A 25,048-nucleotide genomic window follows, 5' to 3' on the forward strand; every position below is an offset into this window, starting at 1 on the left:
GCAGTATATTCCAATTCCTCCCCTCCTGGCCTTTGTGCTTTTGTTATCCTACATTTCACTTCAAAATATATTATAAATTCTACAATACGTTATTTTTGCCTTAAACAATTATCTCTTAAAGACATACAAATTCCTCTCTTTCTCTTTCCTTCCCCCTTGCCTCTCCCTGTTCCTTCATTTAAAACAGAGTCTTTCTGTCGTCCAGGCTGGAGTACAGTAGCACAGTCCTAGCTCACTGTAACCTCAAACCTCCTGCCTCAGCCTCCCAAGTAGTAGTAGCTAGGCATGTTCCACACTAGGTTAATTTTCTTTCTTTCTTTTTTTTTTTTTTTTTTGGCGTGAGCTTGCTATGTTCCCAGGCTGGTCTTGAACTCCTGGCCTCAAGCAATCCTTCTGCCTTGGCCTCCCAAAGTGATGGGATTACAATTGTGAGCCACTGTGTCCAGCCTTCACTTTCTGTCTTTAATGAATCAATGGCACTCAGCAATAGCCACCCAATTCCTTGGTCCAGACAATTACTGTTTTTCTCATATTTCTCAAGTGTCCAAGAGTTTTCCAGCTACTACATACTTTCCACTGTAACCCCCATCCCATTTAAACACAGGTGAAAGTCTGAGCTTTCATCTGCTGTAGCACTGTTACAGGAGGTTGGGAACTGTCAATATTCTTTCACTGCCAGGACTGGTGTCCTCATCATCCTCCAGCCAGTAAGTGATCCTGCTCCAGAATCCCTTGGAGACTGCTTTCTAGGATCACATCTGGTGCCAAATGCTTTTTAGCTTGAGTTCCCTAGAAGTGAACCAAAATGAGAGTGCTAGTACAATTCATTAATTGGGGAAGTGCTCTCAGGAGAAGCAGAGTTAGGAAGCAAGTTAGGGGAGGGAGGAACAGCTAAGCCAGAACTTGATCTTGGCTGGAGACCAGCTTTAGACTGATCCCACAGGGAGACTCTGGAGGACAAACTGTATCCCACTTAAATTCAGTTAATGGATCTTTTATCCCTGTGTCAGTCAATCAATCATTGGCAAGGGGTAGGTATTGGCAAACAGCCTCCTAGGCAAGGGGGACTCCTGTTTGGCTGAGGGAAATTCTCTCAAGAAAAGGGGAGTTGTGAGTTGTTATCAACCAACATTTATAACAGCTGGAAATGGGTGCCCAGGTAGGTAAAGGGAATAAGGGCAGGGTATCAACAGTATGCAGTACAGTGACTGTCCTAAATGTTTAGGGGTGTGCCTCTGATCTCCAGTCTGCCCTTGTCCCAATTCTATTGTCTAAGCTCACAGGGTCTTTTGAGGGTGGGCTATACCGATGCCTTTATCTCAAGTTTGGGCTTGGGAGTCTTGGCAAGGTTGGTAGCTTCCACATTACGGCTATGTTCCCCAAACACTGCAGTCATTCTTCATTAAGGTTCTGCCAAACTCGCAGAATATGGTTCCTTACACTCATGCAACAACCAGACCTGCATCTTTGTCCCATCTCAGGGGAAAACACAAAGCAAACCTCTCTTCTGAATGCCTCTTTCATAAAGAAGAAAATTGAGGCTCAGGGAGGCTAAATGAATTTTGCACCAAGGCTGAAAGAGGTAGAGCTAGGACAACACGTGTTAACTTACAGCCTTCCACTCTATCAGGGTGGAAGATTATGGTCCATGAGCCAAGTCCACCTTCCTCCTTCCCCTACCTGTTTTGCAAGCAAAGTTTTATTGGAACATAGCCATGTCCTCTTTAATGTATTGCCTATGGCTGCTTTCACACTATAATGGTATCACTGAGTAGTTGTTACAGAGGGAGTATGACCTGGAAAGCCAAAAATATTTATTGCCTGTAAATATTTTCGCTACATCATGCTGCTTCTGTGAACCTCCACAGACTTTATAATTCTAAGACCCAGTTATTCTAAGGTTTTAGTTGGAGGAGGGATTCTCCCTGATTCTTAGTGAGACAGCACAAGGCAGGTCTTGAAAACCTACTTTCTTCTATACTAGCAGGAAATTAGGGCAGATCTAGTGCTACTTAGCTAAAGGGGATTTTGAAAAGTCCTGGGGAGATCTGGGTCTGGTGTCATGTGACTATAGTCTCAGCTACTTGGGAGGCTGAGGCAGGAGGATCACTTGAACCCGGGATTTTGTCTAAAAAAAAAAAGGCCTGGCGAGAAAGAGGGATGAATCAGCTTAAAAGGTAGTCCTTAAAAAAAAAAATAATGAAAAGACTGTAGATCTTCCAATTCAGAATTCTGCAGCATTTGTGAATGAATTAATATTGGTATGGCCGGGCGCGGTGGCTCAAGCCTGTAATCCCAGCACTTTGGGAGGCCGAGGCGGGTGGATCACGAGGTCAAGAGATCGAGACCATCCTGGTCAACATGGTGAAACCCCGTCTCTACTAAAAATACAAAAAATTAGCTGGGCATGGTGGTGCATGCCTGTAATCCCAGTGACTCAGGAGGCTGGGGCAGGAGAATTGCCTGAACCCGGGAGGCGGAGGTGGAGGTTGCAGTGAGCCGAGATCGCGCCATTGCACTCCAGCCTGGGTAACAAGAGCGAAACTCCGTCTCAAAAAAAAAAAAAAAAAATTGGTATGTATAAAGGAAAGGTCTGGAAGGTTTGGTGAGTGGTTACCTTTGGTGGAAGGAGAGACATTTAACTCTTCCATTTCTTCTATATTGTTTGTGTGTGTGTGTGTGTGTGTGTGTGTGTGTGTGTGTATGTATGTATGTATATATAGTATAACCAAATACTTTTTACAATTAAAAAAACACACAAACACACACAATAAGAAAGTGGCCGGGAGAAAGAGAGAGAGAGAGAGAGACCCACCCCCTCCTACTGGTATTTAAGAAAAGAATCTATCTTTCTAGAATGATGGATGCAGCTGTGTTCATAGTGGATGGTTGACTTAATGACCTCACTTGCCCCTGGCATCCATCCCATGATTGATAGGCTGCCTCAAATTCCTCAGGCTCTGTGTTCCTTTATGAGCAGGGAGCTGGAAGAAACATTCAGAATAAAGTACAGGCAAACATTCTGCAGAGGCAAACGAATTGCATAGTTGTGTTTGAAGATACAATTGCAACTATTTTCCCATTTCTCAGTAAGCTAGTATGAAGACTCATTTGTGGATGTCAGAAACCCAGTCAAGAAATATTTCAACCTTTCTTCAGAATTGCTTCATGATATAAAGGGATGACTGAGTTTGTTTCTATTAGAAAAAATACAAATAATACATGAGCATTGTAAAACATTCAAACAATACTAATATGTATAAAATAAAAAGTGAAAGTCCTCCCTTGAAATCACACTCACCAGGGTAATAACTGCATATAATTTGACATTGGAACACATGTAAATAGGTATTTACAGGTATTTCCATTCATATTCTAATATTCATTGTTAAACAAAATGGCATCAGGCTACATAGAGGAAACCATTTTTATTTTCACTTCATCTATCTTGGGCCATGGAATATAAGGTATATTTAGATTCATTTCATTCTTTTTATGGGTGCATAATATTCCACTGTGACTGTACCATAATTTATATAACAATGTCTTTACTTTTAGACATGTAAGTTGGTCCTCTTTTGTGTTGTAGTGCTGCAACACTGAATATCTCTTTTTTTTTTTTTTTTTTTTTTTTTGAGACAGAGTCTTGCTCTGTTGCCCAGAGTGCAATGGTGTGATCTCAGCTCTCAGCAACCTCTGCCTCCTAGCTTCAAGCGATTCTCCTGCCTCAGCCTCCCCAGTAGCTGGGATTATACGTGCGCATCACCACACCCAGCTAATTTTTGTATTTTTAGTAGAGACGGGGTTTCACCATGTTGGCCAGACTGGTCTTGAGCTCCTGACCTCGTGATCTGTCCGCCTTGGCCTCCCAAAGTGCTGCGATTACAAGTGTGAGCCACTGCGCCTGGCAACGCTGAGTATCTCTGTACACAAATATTTGGACTGCGCATGCAAACATTTCTTTTGGACATATTTAAAGGGTTATGCACATTTAATTTTAATAGATACCAAAATTGTTCTCTACAAAAAGGTTGTACATCTTAGAACCTTACCCCCAATTTATACTTTCTTGTTTCTTATTTCCCATTTTTCTAATTACCATCAAGGTTGAGCATCTTTTCATGTTTGTTGGCCATTCACATTGCTTCTTCTGTGAATTTTCTTAGTCTTTGGTCTTTTTAAAATGATATTATCTCCCCCCCCCCCCCCCCCACCCAGCCCATTGATTTGTAGGAATGTCTTTTAGGTTATAGATATTAATGTTTTCCTTTTTTCCCCCTCTGTCTATAAGGTCCAGAAGAGTAACTATTTCTACAATTGAAACATCCCCAATTTACATTTATCATTGAGCATGAGAATGACTTTCATCACATAGAGACTTGTGATCTTATGTAGTCAAATCTGTCAAGTCTTTTCTTATATTGCTTCTGGGTTCCCTGTCACTCTTAGAAACAAATCTCCTCCAAAAATTACAAGCATATATGTACATGTGTGTATGTGTGTGTGTGTATATATATATATATATATACACACACATATATGTACATATATACATACATACATATATGCTTGATATAATTCTTTTTTTTTTTTTTTCTTTTTGAGACGGAGTTTCGCTCTTCTTGCCCAGGCTCGAGTGCAACGGCGCGATCTCGGCTCACTGCACCGCAACCTCCGCCTCCGGGTTCAAGCAATTCTCCTGCCTCAGCCTCCCGAGTAGCTGGGATTACAGGCGCACGCCACCACGCCCGGCTAATTTTGTATTTTTAGTGGAGACGGGGGTTTCTCCATGTTGACCAGGCTGGTCTTGAACTCCCGACCTCAGGTGATCCGCCTGCCTCGGCCTCCCAAAGCGTTGGGATTACAGGCGTGAGCCACCGCGTCCGGCCCATGATTATATCTTTAATCCAACCATGTACTATTTTTGTTAAGGATGCACGTAAGTCTCCCCTCAAGTTATTTTCTCCAATCTGGCTTACAGTTAAGGAGTTTCTGGGGAGATTTTACGGAGTAACGTAGGGAAACGGCTGCCTGGGTACCTATGCCTTTTTGACACCAACGCGTGCTCCGTACCTTACATACACTGCGTGATTTTATCCTAAAGCGAGTTTAAAAGTCCCAGTCTGTAGACAGAGAAATTGGGCGTCACATAAGGTAAGTGACCTGCACAGCGGGCATCGGAGGAGACTCGGACAACACGAGACAAGGACAGGAAGTAATGTACCGGGCGCCGCGCCCACTTTCCAACCTCTCGCGACAGTTGTACGTCATCCGAGAGCGCCGTGGAAGTCGTGCGGCCGGCGTTGCGCCAAGCTTCGCTTGTAGGTGCTGTCTCACGGGTGAGATCGGGAAGTCGGCAAGGCTCGCGCTCTGTCAGACCTGGAGCCCCTGGCCTCCAGCCACCATGGAGTACCTCATCGGTATCCAAGGCCCCGACTATGTTCTTGTCGCCTCCGATCGGGTGGCCGCCAGCAATATTGTCCAGATGAAGGACGGTGAGGAAGCAGGGGAGGCCCTGCCAGGCCTGGGTGTCGGGCGGCCACAGGGAGTTCCTCGGGGGTTGAACGAGGACCAGGGAGGATCTGAGAGGTAGATGCCGGCCTGCCCTGCCGGTATTTACTTTTTGTTTTGTTTTGTTTTGTTTTTTTGAGATGGAGTTTCGCTCTTGTTGCCCTGGCTGGAGTGCAGTGGCGCGATCTCGGCTCACTGCAACCTCCACTTCCCGGGTTCGAGCGATTCTCGTGCCTCAGCCTCCCGAGTAGCTGGGATTACAGGCATGAGCCACCACCCCCGGCTAATTTTCGTATCATTAGTAGAGACGGGGGTTTCTCCATGTTGGTCAGGCTGGTCTCGAACTCCCGACCTCAGGTGATCCGCCCGTCTCGGCCTCCCAAAGTGTTGGGATTACAGATGTGAGCCACCGCGCCCGGCCTTATTATTATTATTTTTCAAAATAACGGAAAAAACAGCCAGACAAGTCTGGGGCCCTGGCATTTGCTCCTCCGGGACTCCTAGGTCAGTGCTCTGCTCTGGCCTTCGCTAAATGCTTCTTGCCTGTTGAGAGCTGACTAAAGGGAATCAGTTTATAAATGTTTAAGCGCCTGCCCAGAACTTGGCTCTCTAGATTCCCGAATCTCTGATAAATTTCCCGTTGTTGCTAGTAATGAGGTTAGTTTGTTGGCGGCATAAGGTGGATCCTGGGGAGAGTGAGACTGTGGCACCAAAAGCTTGGCATTTCCCTTCGGCTGCCGGTATCTTCCCGTGACTCCCGATTTTTCTTTTCCAGTTTTCCAGGGCAATGGCTGCCAGGTTTTCCTTATATTTAAGTAGTTAATGGAGTTAGGAGATTAGAGCCCTGTCATTTATTTGCCTTATCACTTTGTATAAGTTATTTCGCAGTGCCCAGATTGCCTCATCTTTAAGATTCGCAATACCAAACTCTCAAACTTGTTGGGAGGATTGAGTAAATGAGTTATGCGCAAATGCTTCGCACTAGACAGGTACTTAATAATACTAAGTACATATAGGTGCCCAAACGTATTGGTCAAATGAACATTAAGTCATCTGAACCAAAGCTTAATCTTTTTTGAACAGTAAAAGTCTTCGATCAATTAGGAAAACAAACTTAGATTCTGCAGAAAAACAACCAAAATCTCAAAATTATGTATTGAGTAATTTACTATAGAGAGACAGTATAGTATAGCATAGTATAGTATAGTATAGTAGTTATGGGCAAAATATCTGGACTCAGACTGCATAGGTTGAACCTAGGTTCTGCCACTTGTAACCTTAAGCAAATTTCTCAAACTCTGTGCCTCGGAACTAACATCTATCAGGTGGTGATGTAATAGCGCCTATCTCAAAATGTTAAATGAATTAATGTAAATCGCTTAACACAGCACCTGATGCTTTATGCAATTCTATGATTAGTTTGTAGAAGTTTTGTTTGTAAGCCAGACCTTCCAAAGAAGTGAATTTGTTTTGAGAGTAAATTTGTCCATTAGTTTGAATACTAAAGCCAAATGATTTTAGCATTAAGTCGTGTCTAGGTAGAACAATAATCATTACCTTCACAGGTCTTTTGTCTCATCCCAATAATGTATGTGAAATCACACTGAAAAGTAGAATGTGCTTTAAGCCTACTTATGTACACAGTATTTCTAGTCATTATAGGGAATGCAATATATTACTTTTAACATGTAGAAGAGTCCAAGATGTTAAGAAAACAAGGAAATAAATACTGCAAGATGATTTTGTATGATAAAAAAAAGTATTACTAGTTAGTGTTAATAAAGAAATATCACTGTGGTATGGGAGAAAGATGAATGTGCGTTAGTTCTTGAAAAATAGTTGGAAATAATTGCACTCCACACATTCTAATTTTTCCTGTAGTCTTTTCTGGTATTAAAAAAATTATGATAGAAATTTTAGTGTTTTATGATGACATTTTTCTAACCATTTCATGATGGAGCTTGTTTAGAGTAGGCAAGAATGCTGAAAAATAGTAACCTTTTTGGGACTCCTTTTCTCCAAGTATAAAATGATAATACAACTTCCAGTCAATTGTCCAGTATGTCACTTTGTAAAAACATTTTGATACTATAGACATTTCCTGAGGACTGCCAGCTTATTAAGTGGTACAACTTTTGGTTTGCTTAAATGCTGCATTGCATGCCTCTTTTCTCTTGGCCTATGTAAAATTGCTTTTAAGTTACTCGGAGTACTCCAGCCCATACAGAATTCTCCTTTCTGAAGTCCTGTAGCGTGTATAATCTGAACTACATTATCTAACACTGAGTGTCTTAGTAGTGGACATGTATAGAATTCATTAGTTTTTCCTCACTTGTGAGTTAGACAGGGGTAGGTGATATTAACATTTCACACATTTGGAAATAGCATTTCACACATCTGGAAACCGGGGCTTAGAAAGGACAAGTAATTTGCTGAAGTTCGGAGTGCCAAGTCCACATCATAACCAGGTCTCTTGGATTCTAGTCCTGTTGGTTTTCCACAGTATGACATGCTAATGTGGTTCATTTTGTTGTCCATTTGTTTCATGTCTGTGGCTCTTGTAAGTTCCTTGTAAAGAATCTTAAATTCTCCAGAGCTACACAGGCAGTTTCCTCTTCCACTCAGGGGTCTCTTAGTATCTTTCTCTTGTATTTCTATTAAATATGTTGCCTTCTGCTACTCATTGGACATACTCAGTGTTTAAAAAACATTTTTGGTCTTGTATTAAGCTAATTTCAAAACTGAACAGGTTACTGCCTAGAATTTTAGTCTTCTAAGTGTCACATAAGTTCTTTATAAACAAGCTCTCCCCTCAAATAATAATAGCCTATTTCTTATTGTAAAAATAATGCAAACTTATTGAATAATGTTTTCTTAGAAAATGAGGCATGTTAAGTATAGAAGCGTTAGGAAATACTGATAAGCAAAAAGAAGGAAATAAAAACTGCCCATGCTCTTACCACTGGCAGGCACTTAGAATATACCCTTCTGCTCCTTTTTCTTTGCATGGATAATATAACAAGTTTTTCTTTTATTAACAAGTTCACAAACTAACAGTCTTTAAATCTGTAGCCTGTATAACAAATAAAAGTGTGTTTGTTTAGAAGTTTTGAGGCAGTTTGATACGATCTACAGGTGCATTTTGTGTGTTTCCCCCAAGTCTAAGAAGCCATATTACTGATATCTACAACTCTGAAACACTTGTAAAGTATTTGACAGTAGCATTTTGTTCTTTAAATCCTATTAAGGGATTTTGACATTTCAGAAGCTTTAAAACAGGAAACATGTCTCCCAGGGAAGATTATTCAGCACTATTTGGAAAATGAAAAGTGAAAGTGAGAGTGAGATAGGAAGATTTAGGCCTTTTCCGAAGCTGCAGACTGAATGTGGTGTTTTCTTCCTTAGGCAATAACTGTAACCTGAATATTTATCAATCTAATCTGAATGAGTCTGGTTCAGCTAGATAAGATTAGAGTATTAGGATTTTTGTGAGGTATTTTAAATAGCTTACTATCAGAATATTCACTAGAATTTTTGCTTTGGCAATAATTTTTCTTTTCTCTTTTTAGAAATGGAATTGGTTTATTTTTTAAAGAGATTAATATTCTCAGTTGATTGGCCAGGTTTGGTGGCTCACACCTGTAATCCCAGCACTTTGGGAGGCCGAGGCGGGTGGCTCACAAGGTCAAAAGATCGAGACTATCCTGGCCAACATGGTGAAACCCCCTCTCTACTAAAAATTTTTAAAAAATTGAAAAATTAGCTAGGCATGGTGGCACTCGCCTGTGGTCCCAGCTACTCGGGAGGCTGAGGTGGAAGAATCGCTTGAACCCGGGAGGTGGAGGTTGCAGTGGGCCAAGATTGCGTCACTGCACTCTAGCCTAGTGACAGAGCAAGACCCATTCCCCCTCCCCCTGCAAAAAAAAAAAAAAAAAAAAAAAGTATATATATATAGTCTCAGTTGATTTTCTGTTTTTTCTTGAGATGTTTCCTTAATTTTAATTGTGGCACGAGTCCTTTCCATATATGCTTTTGTACAGCTACAAATAACTAACATTTGTAGTTGTAGAAACATTTTAGGGCTTTGTTATCATGAGCCTAAATAAAGATAATTGCCATTGGTTGGATTCCTTCAGTTTCTTCTGTTCTGTTCCTTGCATTTCAAATGCCTTTAAATACTTTAAATTGTATTTTCAACTAGTAGCTTTCATGTATATTCTCCAACTGAATTGACACTACACAATATGTTGATGCTTTAGCATGAAGAGTGGAAGAGATAAATTGATAACATTACCTATTAAAATCTTCTAAAAGCAATGATTAGTGAAATTATTCAATATACAGTCATCACTGGTATCTGTGGGGATTAGTTCCAAATCTCTGCAGATACCCAAATCTATAGCATATTACATATGTAGATACTCCTGTGTATTTTAAATCATCTCTAGATTATTTATAATACTTAATATGACATAAATGCTATGTAAATAGTCATTGTATTGTTTAGGGAATAATGACCAGAAAAAAAGTCAGTACATGTTCAGGATATATGAAAGCATCTATTTTTTTTTTCTGAATAATTTTGATCCATAGTTGGTTGAATTTTGGATTCTGAATCCATGGATATGGAAGGCCAACTATAGTAATTAATAAACCTGTTTATGGTTGCATAAATAACGACAGTCAATTTCTGTTAAGGCAATTTCTAACACAGTTTTTTTTCTTTGAGCAGATCATGACAAGATGTTTAAGATGAGTGAAAAAATATTACTCCTATGTGTTGGAGAGGCTGGAGACACTGTACAGTTTGCAGAATATATTCAGAAAAACGTGCAACTTTATAAGATGCGAAATGGTGGGTAAGAGTTAGAGCTTTGGTTGGCATATGAGTTTACTAGGGCTGCCATTATAGAGTCATAGAGTGGGTGGCTAAAACAACAGAAATGTATTTTCTTACACTTCTGGATATCAGAAGTCAAAGATTAAGGTGTTATTTTCCTTATCTCTAAAATGAATTCTAATAATACTAATGAATAATACATTTGAAAATGCTTTGTAAACTTAAAGCATTGTGTAACTAACTGTAGGTATTTACTATGCCATAAAAGGGTTTTACCTTAAAAGGGTTGATTTCTGAGACCTCTCTCCTTGGCTTGCAGATGGACATCTTCTCCCTGTGTCTTCACGTGATTTTTCCCTCTGTACTGTGTCTAAATTTCCTCTTCTAAGAATACCAGTCATATTGGATTAGGAACTCATTTTAATTTAATAATCTCTTAAGGATCCCTTCTCCAAATACAGTCATATTCTGAAATACTAGGGATTAAGACTTCAACATGTAAATTTTTAGAGGACAAAATTCAGCCTGTAACAATTGGTTTGTCTTTAAATTTGAACTGAAAAATAATATTCTTTAAGACTTATGTAGTTATATTTTCATTTGAGTTTTCTATGTTTTAAAAAGTTGTCTCTACCCTAAATATTCTAATTCTTCTGATCTTAAAAGATTTCCCACAATAATGCTAGAGCAGAGAACTATTGTAACACTGATAGTTGGATATTTGATAGTTGGTAGATAAAACTAACACCATTGGCCTGGTGTGGTGGTTCACACCTGTAATCCCAGCAATTTGGGAGGCCCAGGTGGGAGGATCACTTGAGCCTGGGAGTTTAAGACTAGCCTGAGCAACATAGTGAAATGTCATCTCTACAAAAAAATTTTTTTAATTAGCTGAGTGGGGTGGCATGCACGTGTAGTCCTAGCTACTCAGGAGGCTGAGGCAGGAAGATCGTTTGAGCTCAGAGGTTGAGGCTGCAGTGAATTATGATTGTGCCACTGCACTCTGGGAGGCAGCAAGACTCTGTCTCTAAAAAAAAATTTTTTTTTTTCCCATTTATTTATTTTATTGCATTTGGGGAAAGGATTCCCTGTTTAATAAATGGTGTTGGGAAAACTGGCTAGCCATGTGCAGAAAGCAGAAACTGGACCCCTTCCTGACACCTTACACTAAAATTAACTCCAGATGGATTAAAGACTTAAACATAAGACCTAACACCATAAAAACCCTAGAAGAAAATCTGGCAAAACCATTCAGGACATAGGNCCCCTTCCTGACACCTTACACTAAAATTAACTCCAGATGGATTAAAGACTTAAACATAAGACCTAACACCATAAAAACCCTAGAAGAAAATCTGGCAAAACCATTCAGGACATAGGTGTAGGCAAGGACTTCATGACCAAAACACCAAAAACATTGACAACAAAAGCCGAAATAGACAAATGGGACCTAATCAAACTCCACAGCTTCTGCACAGCAAAAGAAACAGTCATTAGAGTGAATTGGCAACCAACAGAATGGGAAAAAATTTTTGCAGTTTACCCATCTGACAAAGGGCTGATATCCAGAATTTACAAAGAACTAAAAAAAATTTTTTAAATCAACCCCAAAAAAAAACCAAAACCTAACACCATCTTGGAGGTAGGGATGGTAGTATCAGACTTTTTAAGTGTTAGATATTTCAGAGGATGTGATTTTGAGTTTAAAAGTATCTGAATCTGGCCAGGCAGAGAGGCTTATACCTGTAATCCCAGCACTTTGAGAGACTGAAACAGGAAGATCACATGAGGTCAGGAGTTTGAGACCAGCCGAGGCAACAAAGAAAGACCCTGGCTCTATAAAAAATAAAAAATAGTGGTACACGCCTATAGTCCCAGCTACTCAGGAAGCTGAAGTGGGAAGATCGCTTGAGCCCAGGAGTTCAAGGTTACAGTGATCCATGACTGTGCCACTGCACTCCAGCCTGTGCGACAGAGTGAGACCCTGTCTCAAAACAAACAAACAAAAAAATCTGAATCTCAGAGTCAAAAAACCTACATAAACCTTGTCTTTACTATTTTCTATGTGATAAGTCATTTGTCTTCTCTGGGCCTTTATTTTTCTTATCTCTAAAATGAATTCTAATAATACTAATGAATAATACATATGAAAATGCTTTGTAAACATAAAGCATTGTGTAACTAACTGTACGTATTTACTATGCCATAAAAGGGTTTTACCTTACTCTCTGATAGGTTCCCATCTAGAGAGATAATTAGGACTATTGTGAAGTATTTTGTAGCTCTCTCTGGGGCTAAGAAACTCTTATCCACTGGGAAAGCCTCCCCATCAAACAATACTAGCCACTAGGCCTCTGATCCAGGAACATTTGTAGTGGTGTTCTGGCAGAGAAAACCTTATTTCCACCTACTTCACAGTTTAATAACAACATTATACATTGCACTGGTATAATAATATTGTGAAGGAACTTAATTTGACTATATTTGCATGTGTAAAATGCCTCAAGATCTAGTCACATAGTTTTTTGGGTAGTGGATTTAGCATTTGTATTCAATTCCATAAATATTTTTGAGGGCCTATTCTATAGTAAGCATTCTGCTTAATATTGCAGAGAATTCAAAGATGAATAAGGCTTAGTCCCTACATTCAGGAACATAATGCACATGGTACTTAGGTTTACGCAGGTTTAGAATATTTCAACAATTTTGCTTTTTTCCCCCAGTGGTTCCACTTTTTGCCTCCATAACAAATGAAGTATGTCAGTAATGCTTCTGAAGTCCAGTTGGTACAGTATTATTTCACTGGCTGTCCTGAGACAGGGAGAAGAGTGAACAAGAGTAGCAAGAGTTGTTTATACTTAAGTTTTAGGGTCTAAAGTAAGTGCGCAGAACATATTTGGTTAAAATTGCCCTTAGAGACCCTAAAATTACCTGTCAAGTACAGTTTTGTGTATGTAACTGTATATCTTAATTCTTATCTAAGTTAAAGAACTGAGCCAAAATAAGGGAAAGAAAGAGAAAATCTATATGCAGCCTAATTAGGCATGACTTTTCTGCCTTTAGGATAATGATCAGATCATTAGTTGTGTTTAGGGGTTTAGATAAAGAAATGAATAGTATTCCCATTTGTCTGGGTTGCTTCTTTTTTTTTTTCCCCTTTTTTGAGGCATGGTCTCAGAATTTCTGTCACTCAGGTTGGAGGGCAATGGTGCAGTTTCAGCTCACTGCAACTTATTACTCCTGGGCTCAAGTGATTCTCATGCCTCAGCCTCCCGAGTAGCTGGAATTACAGACATATACCACCAAGCCTGGCTAATTTTTTGTATTTTTAGTAGAGACAGAGTTTCGCTATGGTGGCCAGGCTGGTATTAAACTCCTCAAGTGATTCACCTACCTGGGCCTCCCAGAGTGCTGGGGTTACAGGTGTGAGCCACTGTGCCTGGCCTCTTTTTATTTTTTATTTTTTGAGACAGGGTCTCACTCCTGTTGCCTAGGCTGGAGTGCAGTAGCACAATCATGGCTTATTGCAGCCTTGACTTCCCAGGCTCAGGTGATCCTCCCACCTCAGCCTCCCAAGTAGCTGGGAAAACAGGTGCACACCACCACCCCTGGCTAATTTTTATATTTTTAGTAGAGAGGGGGTTTCACCTTGTTGCCCAAAATGGTCTTAATATCCTGGGTTCAAGCAATCTACTTGCCCCAATTTCCCAAAGTGCTGTGATGACAGACATGAGCCACTGTGCCTGGCCAAGGGTTGCTTTCATTATGATTTAATATGAAGTAATAGACTTGTGAGGCTAATGTACAATAATACATGTGAAAAGACAGCATAGATCCTGAAACGTATTTGCTGCTCAATAAATATTTGTTAGTATTTTGATCTAAATCTCTCCTAATTTAACAATGGTATTTGAAATGTTGTAAGCAATTACTTAACCACATTGCTGTGTGTCTTTCCATACTGACATTTTCTGCGTGGGTCCACTGAGTTATGGATCATTCTTGTGCCTTTTGGCACTGGTCCTAATTTACAGGGGGATTAAGCTCTAAAGTGAATGCATTATTACATGCACACCTGATGTTATTCCTCTGGGTGGTACCTTTGTTGGTATGACAACTTTTATTTTTGAAGTTTTAACACTTGAGATACTCTATTTTTAAAAATATTGCAGAATGATGGAAATATTTTTCCCCCACGTGGCTTGTACTTTTGAAAGTCATACTTCTTAATAAAGTTACACTTAAAATATTTTTTTAATAAGGGATAACTCTGAGGCAGTCCTAATTTCTAGCCTTTCTTTTCCCAATACCCTTTTTCATTTTTTTAGAGACAAGAGTTTTGCTCTGTCACCTATGCTGGAGTGCAGTGGCACAATCACAATTCACTGCAGCTTTGAACCCCTGGGGTCAAGTGATCCTCCCCACTCTGCCTCCTGAGTAGCTGGGACTACAGGCATGTATTACCATGCCTGGCGATTTTTAAAAAAAATTTTATAGAGATCAGATCTTATTATGTTGCCCAGACTAGTCTCAAACTCCTGTGCTCAAGCGATCTGCCCACCTTGGCTTCTCAGAGCTCTAGGATTATAGGCATGAGCCACTGTGCCTGGCCCCAATATCCTTTTTAAAATAAACTTTAAAAAAATTGGTATCTAAGACGTCTTTTTTTTTCCCCACTACTTGTGTACCTGTGCCCCTTTCCTTCTATGGCAGAAACCACAGTTTGTTGATGAGTGAATAGTTTAAGCAAGGCAACAAGTTTCATTCCACTATAAAACTGGTTCTGTTTGTGGCCAAGAATTGCTGTCAGTACTAACCAGCTATTTCACAGCTGTTGCATGAGGAAAGGGACTAGAGGAGGAATGTACCCCTCAGTCTATGGGCTTTGTGTACTCTGAGTGTACAAAAGATGTACGCAGAGCAGGGGTAAAACAAACAAAAAAATTTAAAAAAAGAGCAGGGGTAGTGAATAATTTGGGGCACTGTTATTCCTTCTGTTTTACTTTAAGTATGACTCTTTATCTCTTCTACCAGGATATGAATTGTCTCCCACCGCAGCAGCTAACTTCACACGCCGAAACCTGGCTGACTGTCTTCGGAGTCGGGTACGTGATACATCAGACATTGTTAGATAAGAGCAGAAAAATCCTTTGTGCTTCTTTTATATTCTCATTATACATGAGTAGTATATTTAACCTTTTTTGGCCTTCCAGAATCCTTCCCATTGCTACTTGTTCATTCTTCAGTCCAGCTGTCTTTGTGCACAGTTGTTGTTAATAATTACAGCTCAAAGGGCAAATATTCATTCCAGAGAATTGGTTGGGACACACCAATATGAAGGCCTGTGACAACCTAACCTTTTTTTTTTTTTTTTTTTCCTAAAAACTATTTTTTAGAGCAGTGTTAGGTTCACAGCAAAATTGAGAGGAAGTATCAAGATTTCCCACACTCCCCCTCACCCACATGTATAGCATTCTCCATTATCAGCATCTTCCACCAGAGTGGTACATTTGTCACCTCATAAGCCTACGTTGACAGTAATGACCCAATGTCCATAGTTTACATTAGGGTTCACTATTGTTGTTGTGTTTATTATGAGTGTGGACAAATGTATAATGACATGTGTCTACCATTAGAGGATACAGAGTATTTTCATTGCCCTAAAAATCCTTTGTACTCTACTTACTCATTTTTCCCAATCCCCTCAACTCCCGACAACCACTTATCTTTTTACTTTCTCTATAGTTTGCCTTTCCCATCATGTCATGTGGTTGGAATCATGGATTATGCAGCCTTTTCAGATTGGCTTCTTTTATTTGGTAATACACATTTAAGTTCGCCCCATGTCTTTTCATCGCTTAATAGCTCATTTCTTTTTAGCATTGAAAAATATTCCATTGTCAGGCTGGGCACGGTGGCTCATTCCTGTAATCCCAGCACTTTGGGAGGCCAAGGTGGGCGGATTATGAGGTCAGGAGTTCGAGACCAGCCTGGCCCACATGGTAAAACCTCATCTCTACTAAAAATACAAAAATTAGCCGGGCATGGGGCAGGTGCCTGTAATCCAAGCTATTTGGGTGGCTGAGGCACGAGAATCACTTGAACCCAGGAGGCGGAGGTTGTAGTGAGCGGAGATCGCACCACTGCACTCCAGCCTGGGTGACAGTGTGAGACTCCACCTCAAAAGATGCAGCACTATGTTAAGGATTGAATGCATTAAAGATTGTGTAGGATGTGCTAGGAAAGTTCATATGGTTGCTAAAGGTGTATGTTATTCCCTTCCCACAGGGACTAAATAAATAGAGCCTTACCATGTGATCTCACCCCCGTGCCTGTTTACTCATCTATGAAATGGAGATAACTTCCTAACCCCTCAGGAGTGCCAGGAAAATGAATGCTTGTAAATCATAATATTTAACATTCATATGACTTTTGCCCAAAGCATTTTGCTTAATAATTTAATCTACTCACTATTCCACTGAGAAAGATAGTAGTTAATTCTCTATCACTGAGATGAAGAGAAAGGCATAAAGTGGCAAAGGGACTAGCTCCAAGTCACACAGCAGGTCAGACAAAGCTAAAATGATGGTGCCATAATTATTTGGCTGTTCTGCATTAAGTTCGGCTCTTTGGTTCTTCAGTAGTATTTCTAGAACACTGGTGCTGTTCATATTTTTATTATAGTTTGAGTTTTCATCTGTACTTGCTTAAAATAAGTTTCTTTTTTAAAGCTACTTACCGCAGATCTACAAAGCAGTTTATTTTCTGGTGCCTAATAATCTTGGACTGATAATTTCTCAATAAATAGTACCTCTCCGTACTAGCTTTGATCAAGAGCTCGTACAATCTGAGGGATCATAAAGCCTGAAGAGAATCTAGAGACACGTAGGATTGAGAGGAGGAGGCACATTTACATACACTGTTTTGACCTGGGTGAAAGAGCAGTTTTCCTTAAAAAACAGAAGTGTATTTATTTATTTATTTTTATCTTCCAAGGTCATAGTCACCAAGTGGTCTTTTCCTGTTCACTCTTGCTTGAGAAAGGAAAATGGGTCAGACATTAGCTTTCCTGTCACCCAGAAGTTCCTCTAGTGTTCAGCATTCCATAGCTTGCCATGTACAATGTTCCTCTGACTTATCAAGCAGAACTGGAATAAGAATTCCAGCTTTGGGTACAATAAATACTGTCATAAATATTGCAGACATTAAGTGAATTAAGCTCCCTTTTAGAATTGAGATAAGAGTGGCAGTGTGCTTCAGGCAAATGAAGTGAATCCGGCTTAATCTTCTCCTAGCAGAAATGTTTGATGTCTTAACAAACAAATATCCCTTGTAGACAGTGACATAGGGCTCTCGTAAATACTGACTACCTCTGCCTGTGCTTCTGCAATAGGTCCAATCTCTGCTCCCCCATCTCCCTATCAAAATAGATTGAGTTCTAGAATATGAATTTATATTTTAGTCATTTAATTCTGGGAAGAGAGATGATAGTTTGTCAGTGTTCCTAATAAGTTCAAAATCACCAAATTTGGTATATTTACATGGTCATGCCAGTTGACAAATGTGAGTCATTTTGGGTCAGCCAGTTACCGTGTATAACTTTTGTGTCTGTAGCTCAAATTGTCTGATTTCTAATTTGCTCTGTATATGTGTGGTTGTTTAGTTGGGAGGACATTTATTACCACCGAATATATATTGAGTCTTACATAAACTGGTTCAGTAAAATATAGGCAATTTAGCGTTGTGGTTAAGGGCATAGTCTCTGGAATTGGACTACCTGGTTTGAATATTTGCTTACTGACTTAGTAGCAGGATGTCTTTGGACAAATTCTAAGCTTAATTTTTCTACTTACAAAATGATAGCACCAACTTCAAAAAGTTGTGAGGTAATAATGCAAAGCTCTTACTTAGCACATGTATGTCACATATAACTGATTAATAAATCACTTTTTTTTTTTTGAGACATGATCTCACTCTGTCTTCTAGGCTGGAGTGCAGTGGTATGATCATAGCTCACTGCAGCCCCTTGACCTTGCAGGCTCAAATGATCCTCCCACCTCAGCCTCCCTGGCAGCTGGGACTGTAGCTGCATGCCACTATACCTGGTTAATTTTTTGCAGAGCTGTGATTTCTCCATGTTGCCAGGCTGGCCTCGAGCTCCTGGGCTCAAGCAGTTGTCCCACTTTGGCTTCCCAAAGTGCTGGGATTACAGGCAGGAGTCACCATGCCCAGCCCACTTTTGTTTTTATGCTGCTGTTGCTGTTTGATTGAAGAAGCAGTTTAATGGCTATAAATTAGTTTTTTATGGGGGATTACTTGTTGTGGGTTTTTTTTTTTGCTTTTTTATTTTGAGATAGGGTCTTGCTTTGTCACCTAAGAGATGGCACAGCTTCAACCTCCTGGGCTCAAGTGATACTCCCACTTCACCCTCCCAAGTAGCTGGGACTACAGGCACCAAGCCACCATGCTGGTATTGAAAGGGAAAACAGAAGTAAAATAACATTGAATATATATTACGTGCTAGAATTTTTCTAGATCTACACAGTTCAGTATGATAGCCAACTAGCCATATGTGGCTATTTAAATTTAAATTAAATTAAATTAAATTAAAAATTTGGGTTTCAGAGGAAAATCTCCTGGTGGACTTTGCCTGAGTGCTAAAGAAACTTTTGTTTCTTTTTTAAAAAAAATTCTGTTCTTCAGTCACAGCCACATTTCAGGTACCCAATAGCCACATGTGGCTAACCTCTGTTGTGTTAGACATCACAGTTATGGAACATATCCATCATCATAGAAGTTCTCTTGGACAGTGCTATTGTAAATACTTACATATGTATCTGTTATTAAGTATCCTTATTATGACACCATAAAATGTATTATGACCCCATTTTACTTATAAGGATGTTAGGTACTTCTCTTATATATATTTCCAAAGCACATATATAGTATGTAAAAGGGTAAGTTAAGATTCCAGCTTCAAATGTCAAACTCTTTTATGCTATCTTCTTTATTAATCAGTGGACTAAAGTACAAGTATGTTTGTTCATTTAGGGAAACATGAAATGTTCAGTTTTGTTAAAATGTCAAAATCATGCATAGTATTGTATAGATAAGTTATGAAAATGTGTCCATTTTAGGTTTTCAATAAGTGTTTGCTGAATAAGTGTCATCCAACTAGGTTTATATATTCTGCTGAGAATGTTAATAATGCATTTATACACTGGAAGAGAATTCTTAATGAATGGAATATTGGAAGAAGTATTCTTAATGAATGAATGTTAATTCTTTTTTTTTTTTTGAGACGGAGTTTCACTCTCGTTACCCAGGCTGGAATGCAATGGCACGATCTCGGCTCACCGCAACCTCCGCCTCCTGGGTTCAGGCAATTCTCCTGCCTCAACCTCCTGAGTAGCTGGGATTACAGGCACGTGCCACCATGCCCAGCTAATGTTTTTGTATTTTTAGTAGAGACAGGGTTTCACCATGTTGACCAGGATGGTCTCGATCTCTTGACCTCGTGATCCACCCGCCTCGGCCTCCCAAAGTGCTGGGATTACAGGCTTGAGCCACCGCGCCCGGCCGAATGTTAATTCTTATAGGAATTAAAAGCATGAAATCATCAGAAGATGAAAAAAGACAGATGAGGGAAAAATTCAAAAGACTTCATTTTAGTTATTTAAATGCATGTGTACATTTAAGATGATCTCTTCTTGGTTAGACCCCCAAAGGGCAGAAAAAGGGCTTATGCTATGCTCAAGGCTTGCTTGGTTAGGCCAGGAATGGTGGGTCATGTGTGTAATCACAGCATTTTGGGAGGCCGACATGGGTGGATCACTTGAGCCCAGGAGTTCAAGACCAGCCTGACCAACATGGTAAAACCCCGTCTCTACTAAAAATACAAATACTCAGATATGATGGCACACACCGTAATCCCAGTTACTCAGGAGGCTGAGGCAGGAGAAGAGCTTGAACCCAGAAGGTGGAGGTTGCAGTGAGCCAAGATAGCGTCACTGTACTCCAGCCCGGGTTATAGAGCAAGACTCTTGTCTCAAAAAAAAAAAATAAAGAAAAAGAAAAGGCTTGCTTGCTTACAGTTTGACTAATGTTAGAGAATGATGAATTAAGAGGCTGTTTCTTACTTAAAATAAATTATGTGACATATTTGGTATAGGCCATCTGAATGGCCTAAAATTATCTCCATTTAACAGACAGAGAGAGAGGTGTAAACCAGGCAAATCTGGTGTCCTTGGGAACGTGAAATTTTGTGGCAAGGCTTAGAGTAGGATGCTGGCTTCTATGATGTGTAATCTTCAGGTTTCACTGCTGCTACTCACTGGCCAAAGAGTTTTCATAGAATTTTTTCTGAAGTGTTTCATGAGCATTTGGTCATTTATCTTTTTATCTATTTACTTGTAAATGCTTAGCAAGTAAACAGTAGAAATAATGAGTTGAAAAGATATCCAGCCTGATGTAGTGGTTTTCAGACTTTATTCGGTGAAGCTGCTTCAGGATGCTCACCAAGGAAGACCACTGTGCCACACTTTTTTTTTTTTTTGAGGCAGAGTCACCCAGCCTGGAGTGCAGTGGTACGATCTGAGCTCACTACAACCTCCGCCTTCTGGGTTCAAGCTATTCTCTTGCCTCAGCCTCCTGAGTAGCTGGGATTACAGAAACCCATCACCTTGCCTGGCTAATTTTTGTATTTTTAGTAGAGATGGCTTTTCACCATGTTGGCCAAGCTGGTCTCGAACTCCTGACCTCAGGTGATCCACCCACCTTGGCCTCCCAAAGTCCTAGGATGATAGGCATGAGCCACTGCTCCTGGCCAAGTGTGCAACACTTTAGTTCTGCCTTATATAGCTCAACTCGGCTTTTATCTATTTGATAGATAGGAATTCTACGTAAAGTTTTATTTGAAAAGGTGCCTTCATTTTTCCCTTACCACCAAAGAGCCCTGCAATAGGAGATTTAATGCTAGCAGTGCTGTGAGTTTGTTGAAAACCTTGGAAGAAAGCAAGCATTTGATTGGATGGTTTTTAGGGTTTCTTCCAGTCCCCACATAGCATAGTTTAAAAGATCTCATGTCAAGACCATAACCAGACTTGAATTTTTTTGTGAAAGGGAAAGAATATGTAGGAAAGGATTTCAGGTCTTAGTCATTTCCAGCAGTGACCAAGGCTTATCCCCACACTCTGGCCTTAATTTGAGGGTGTTTGGTCTGGTTAGTAGTAGGCATGTATAGTATGCTTCTGTCCTAGAAGATTACTGTTACTTTGAGCCTTCTATTCTGACCACGAGAATTATTCTCCTCATGCCTTAGGTGGCTGGCAAAAAGACATCTGTTTATTGGTATCAGTGAGGTCATGTGAACAGATGGCCCAGGTGAAACCCTGACTTTGTAAGTCTTGTCCCCTATATACTACCAACCATTTGTTACATGTGATTGAAATATCACTAACAAGGGTAATTTCATGCTTTTTGGCAAATGTGGTTAGCAGGATGTGACATGACACAGCACTGCCTTCTTCCTCCATGTGCCATCTCCCTTGGGGCCTCATCTTCTCTACTTGCCCCTGTCTCACCCATGCCGAGGCTTGCCTTCAGCTCACCTGCTCCAGATGGGCGGCACAGTGGGAGGACACTGGCAAAGGCAGATGTGTTTATTTTCCGGAGACAAAATGTTGTGCTGCTGCAGATGGCAGTGCCTTGGAGCAAGTGGCAGCCTTTGACACCACTGCCACGCAGCCTGGGCATCTTGACAGAGCTGGCTTACTTTTGGTGATGGGGACATTCAAAAATACAAATCAAAAACCAAAGCAAGATGTTCATTATGCAGCTCCTGGACTTTCAGTGCAAGCAGCGGCCCTTTTAGACCTGGGGAGTGGTTTTCTTACCTATCAAACCTTAGTCAGCTAGTGAGGTAACTGGATTTTCACTATAGACCAAGAGTTATATGTCTGTTCATTACTTTTGCCTCCCAGCCTTAACAGGACTTAAAATAAAAACTGGAAACATGTGGCTACATTTAGATGGATATTCAGTTTGGTTTTGCAAAATATATGTGTACCCCTGGTCACATCTCTCAGGAGTCTCTTAGGATTGGGGGTGGCTAATGTTATTCCCATGGAGATACTGCTGTTCTATTTTTAGCGGTCATTTTGATTATCCAAATGCCCAGAGACAGATGTGCCTTGAAGTTGAGGTGTCTTAATTAACATGACAGCACTTTGTGTGTATAGTGTTTTTCTACCAAGAGGAGTAAGAACTCTGACAGCTGCCCTTTGAAGCAGTATGCTTATGCATTTATTAGGGCTTGACTAAGTCCATTAGGAAGACAAAGACTGGCTGTTGAATCATTACACTCACTAGGCTCCTAAAAAACATAGCTTGGGAAGATTCTTTGAAAGTTACTGGCTTTATCAGGAAACATTTTTTTCTTTCTTTCTTTCTTTTTTTTTTAAGTGCTGTTTTTCCCAGCCCTAGCTGATAGAGTTAGGAGTTTGCAGGTGTAAAGTCCTCCCCCTCCCCTTCCCTATCTCTCTCCAGGGGGTTGTATGTGAGAAGGTGTTGCTTTCTCACTCAGAGAGCATATATGTGCTACCCTGTTGGATGCCTGCTGTGAGCACAGAGAACCCCTGTTTTAGTTGAGTGGAATAAGCCTATTGGATGGCTGGAATTTTGCAACCCCATAATGCCAACTTTTCACTTAAAGCATCTTTCCTATCTGCAATGGGAGTAAAGCAGTATATGTACTTGGTCTAGATTTGTATTGTTTTAATACTCGTGTCTTAAAATTTTGTGGTGTCCTATTAAGGTTTGGTTTAAGCCTAGAGGAGGAGAGTGCTATGTCTGCTTAGTAAGAATGTGCATTTGTTTTTAAAATATTTACTATTAGAAGTGCAGATTTACCCCCAACTTTTAAGATAGCTTTAAATCAGTTGCCCCAGCCTGGGAAGGCATAGGTGTGGACATGCCCTCACACGTACTTGTTTTTTTTGTTTGTTTGTTTTGTTTTTTTAAGAGACGGGGTCTCACTATGTTGCCCAGGCTGGAGTGCAGTGTCTATTCACAGGCGCCATCCCACTACTGATCAGCACAGGAGTTTTGACCTGGTCCGTTTCCGACCTGGGCCAGTTCACCCCTCCTTAGGCAACCTGGTGGTCCCCTGCTCCGGGGAGGTCACCATATTGATGCTGAACTTCGTGCAGACACCCGATTGGCATAGCACACTACAGCCCAGAACTCCTGGACTCGAGATCCTCCAGCCTCAGCCTACCGAGTAGGTGGGACTACAGGCACGCACCACCACGCCTGGCACACGTACTCACAGATACAAACACACACAATATCCTGGCATCTTGGTGACTCCTTTTACTTGCCATGGCCCAAGATCATGTAGGAATATGAATTTACTGGCTGATCCCAACAGCCTCATGAGGTTTTCTTTACTCTCCCAAAAAACAGTTATCTAAAATGAAAGGCAGTACTTTTCACAAGGAGAAAGGTTGATTTTTCTATTTCTTGGCCTGGGAAGCCCTTACATGTATATTTACTATATTCGTTAGCTATACCATGTATATTTTATGCTTTTTAAAAATTATTTTTGAGACATAGTCTCGCTCTGTCACCTAGGCTGGAGTGCAATGGCACTGTCTAGGCTCACTGCAATCTCCGCCTCCTGGGTTCAAGCGATTCTCCTGTCTCAGCCTCCCAAATAGCTAGGACTACAAGCATGTGCCACCATACCTGGCTAATTTTTGTATTTTTAGTACAGATGGAGTTTCACCATGTTGGCCATGATGGTCTCTAACTCCCAACCTCGTGATCCGCCTGCCTGGCCTCCCAAAGTGCTGGAATTATAGGTGTGAGCTACTGTGCTCAGCCTATTTTATACACTTTTATGTTTATATGTTATTTCATAAAAAGGCATAAGAAAATGAAAAAGAAGACTAAAAGAGCAGGAAAACATATTATTTTTTAACCTAAAAATGAAAAAAAAAGGGGCCAGATTTACCATTGCTTTTGAATGTACCCAACAGAGTATATAGGATTAACTAGATTGGAAAGAAGAAAGGAGATAATAGTCTCTGAGTCTTTGTAAACTGAAATAATCCAGCAGAATTCTACAATTCCTTTTCTGGCGCCTCCTAACAGATGTGGTTTCTTATAGCCATGATGTTTTGTATCTGCCAATATTCATTCAGCCAGTCTCCAGCCTGTATTGTCCGTGGGGCTGAGGAAACAGAGGTATAAACCTAAATGTGGGCCTTCAGATGGGGAAATGGGGTTACTGCAGAGTGACAAGTGCTAAGATAGCCATATGCACATGGTACTCTGGATGCACAGAGCCTAGCCTGAGCCTAACCTGAGACTTGCTGTCATTAAGGCAAAGATGAAACAAAAGGGCAAACAGAAAGCACAGACCAAGGTGTTTGAGAGTATGTTAGGTTAGGCACAGTGATTTGTTAACAATAGTCAGAGGAGGGGTAAATACTTCTCTGGGCCACCTCCTAAGTTTATCTGTGGTGGATACTGTGTACAAAATAGGGCTCTACTGTTTAAAAACAAATTATACACACACACATATATATTATACTACATACATAAAATCGATAATCTAAAGTCAGTCGGTCACAGTGGCTCACACCTATAATCCCAGCACTTTGGGAGGCTGCGGCAGGTGGACCACCTGAGGTC

At 40.4% G+C, this 25,048-nt stretch overlaps 1 protein-coding gene across 1 annotated transcript in view; it reads left to right on the plus strand.

Moving 5' to 3' along the window:
* Positions 1 to 4,994: 4,994 nt before the first annotated feature.
* Positions 4,995 to 25,048, plus strand: part of PSMB2 (proteasome 20S subunit beta 2) — a 37,852-nt gene continuing 17,798 nt past the window's right edge. Inside the window, exons 1-3 of the mRNA XM_017501094.2 lie at positions 4,995 to 5,495; positions 10,244 to 10,366; positions 15,386 to 15,456. Coding sequence (XP_017356583.1) covers positions 5,219 to 5,495; positions 10,244 to 10,366; positions 15,386 to 15,456 — 471 coding nt within the window. The 5' untranslated portion in view covers positions 4,995 to 5,218. The remainder of the gene's footprint in view (positions 5,496 to 10,243; positions 10,367 to 15,385; positions 15,457 to 25,048) is intronic.

The sequence above is a fragment of the Cebus imitator genome, unplaced genomic scaffold, assembly GCF_001604975.1.
Source record: "Cebus imitator isolate Cc_AM_T3 unplaced genomic scaffold, Cebus_imitator-1.0 Scaffold277, whole genome shotgun sequence".
Lineage (NCBI taxonomy): Eukaryota > Metazoa > Chordata > Mammalia > Primates > Cebidae > Cebus > Cebus imitator.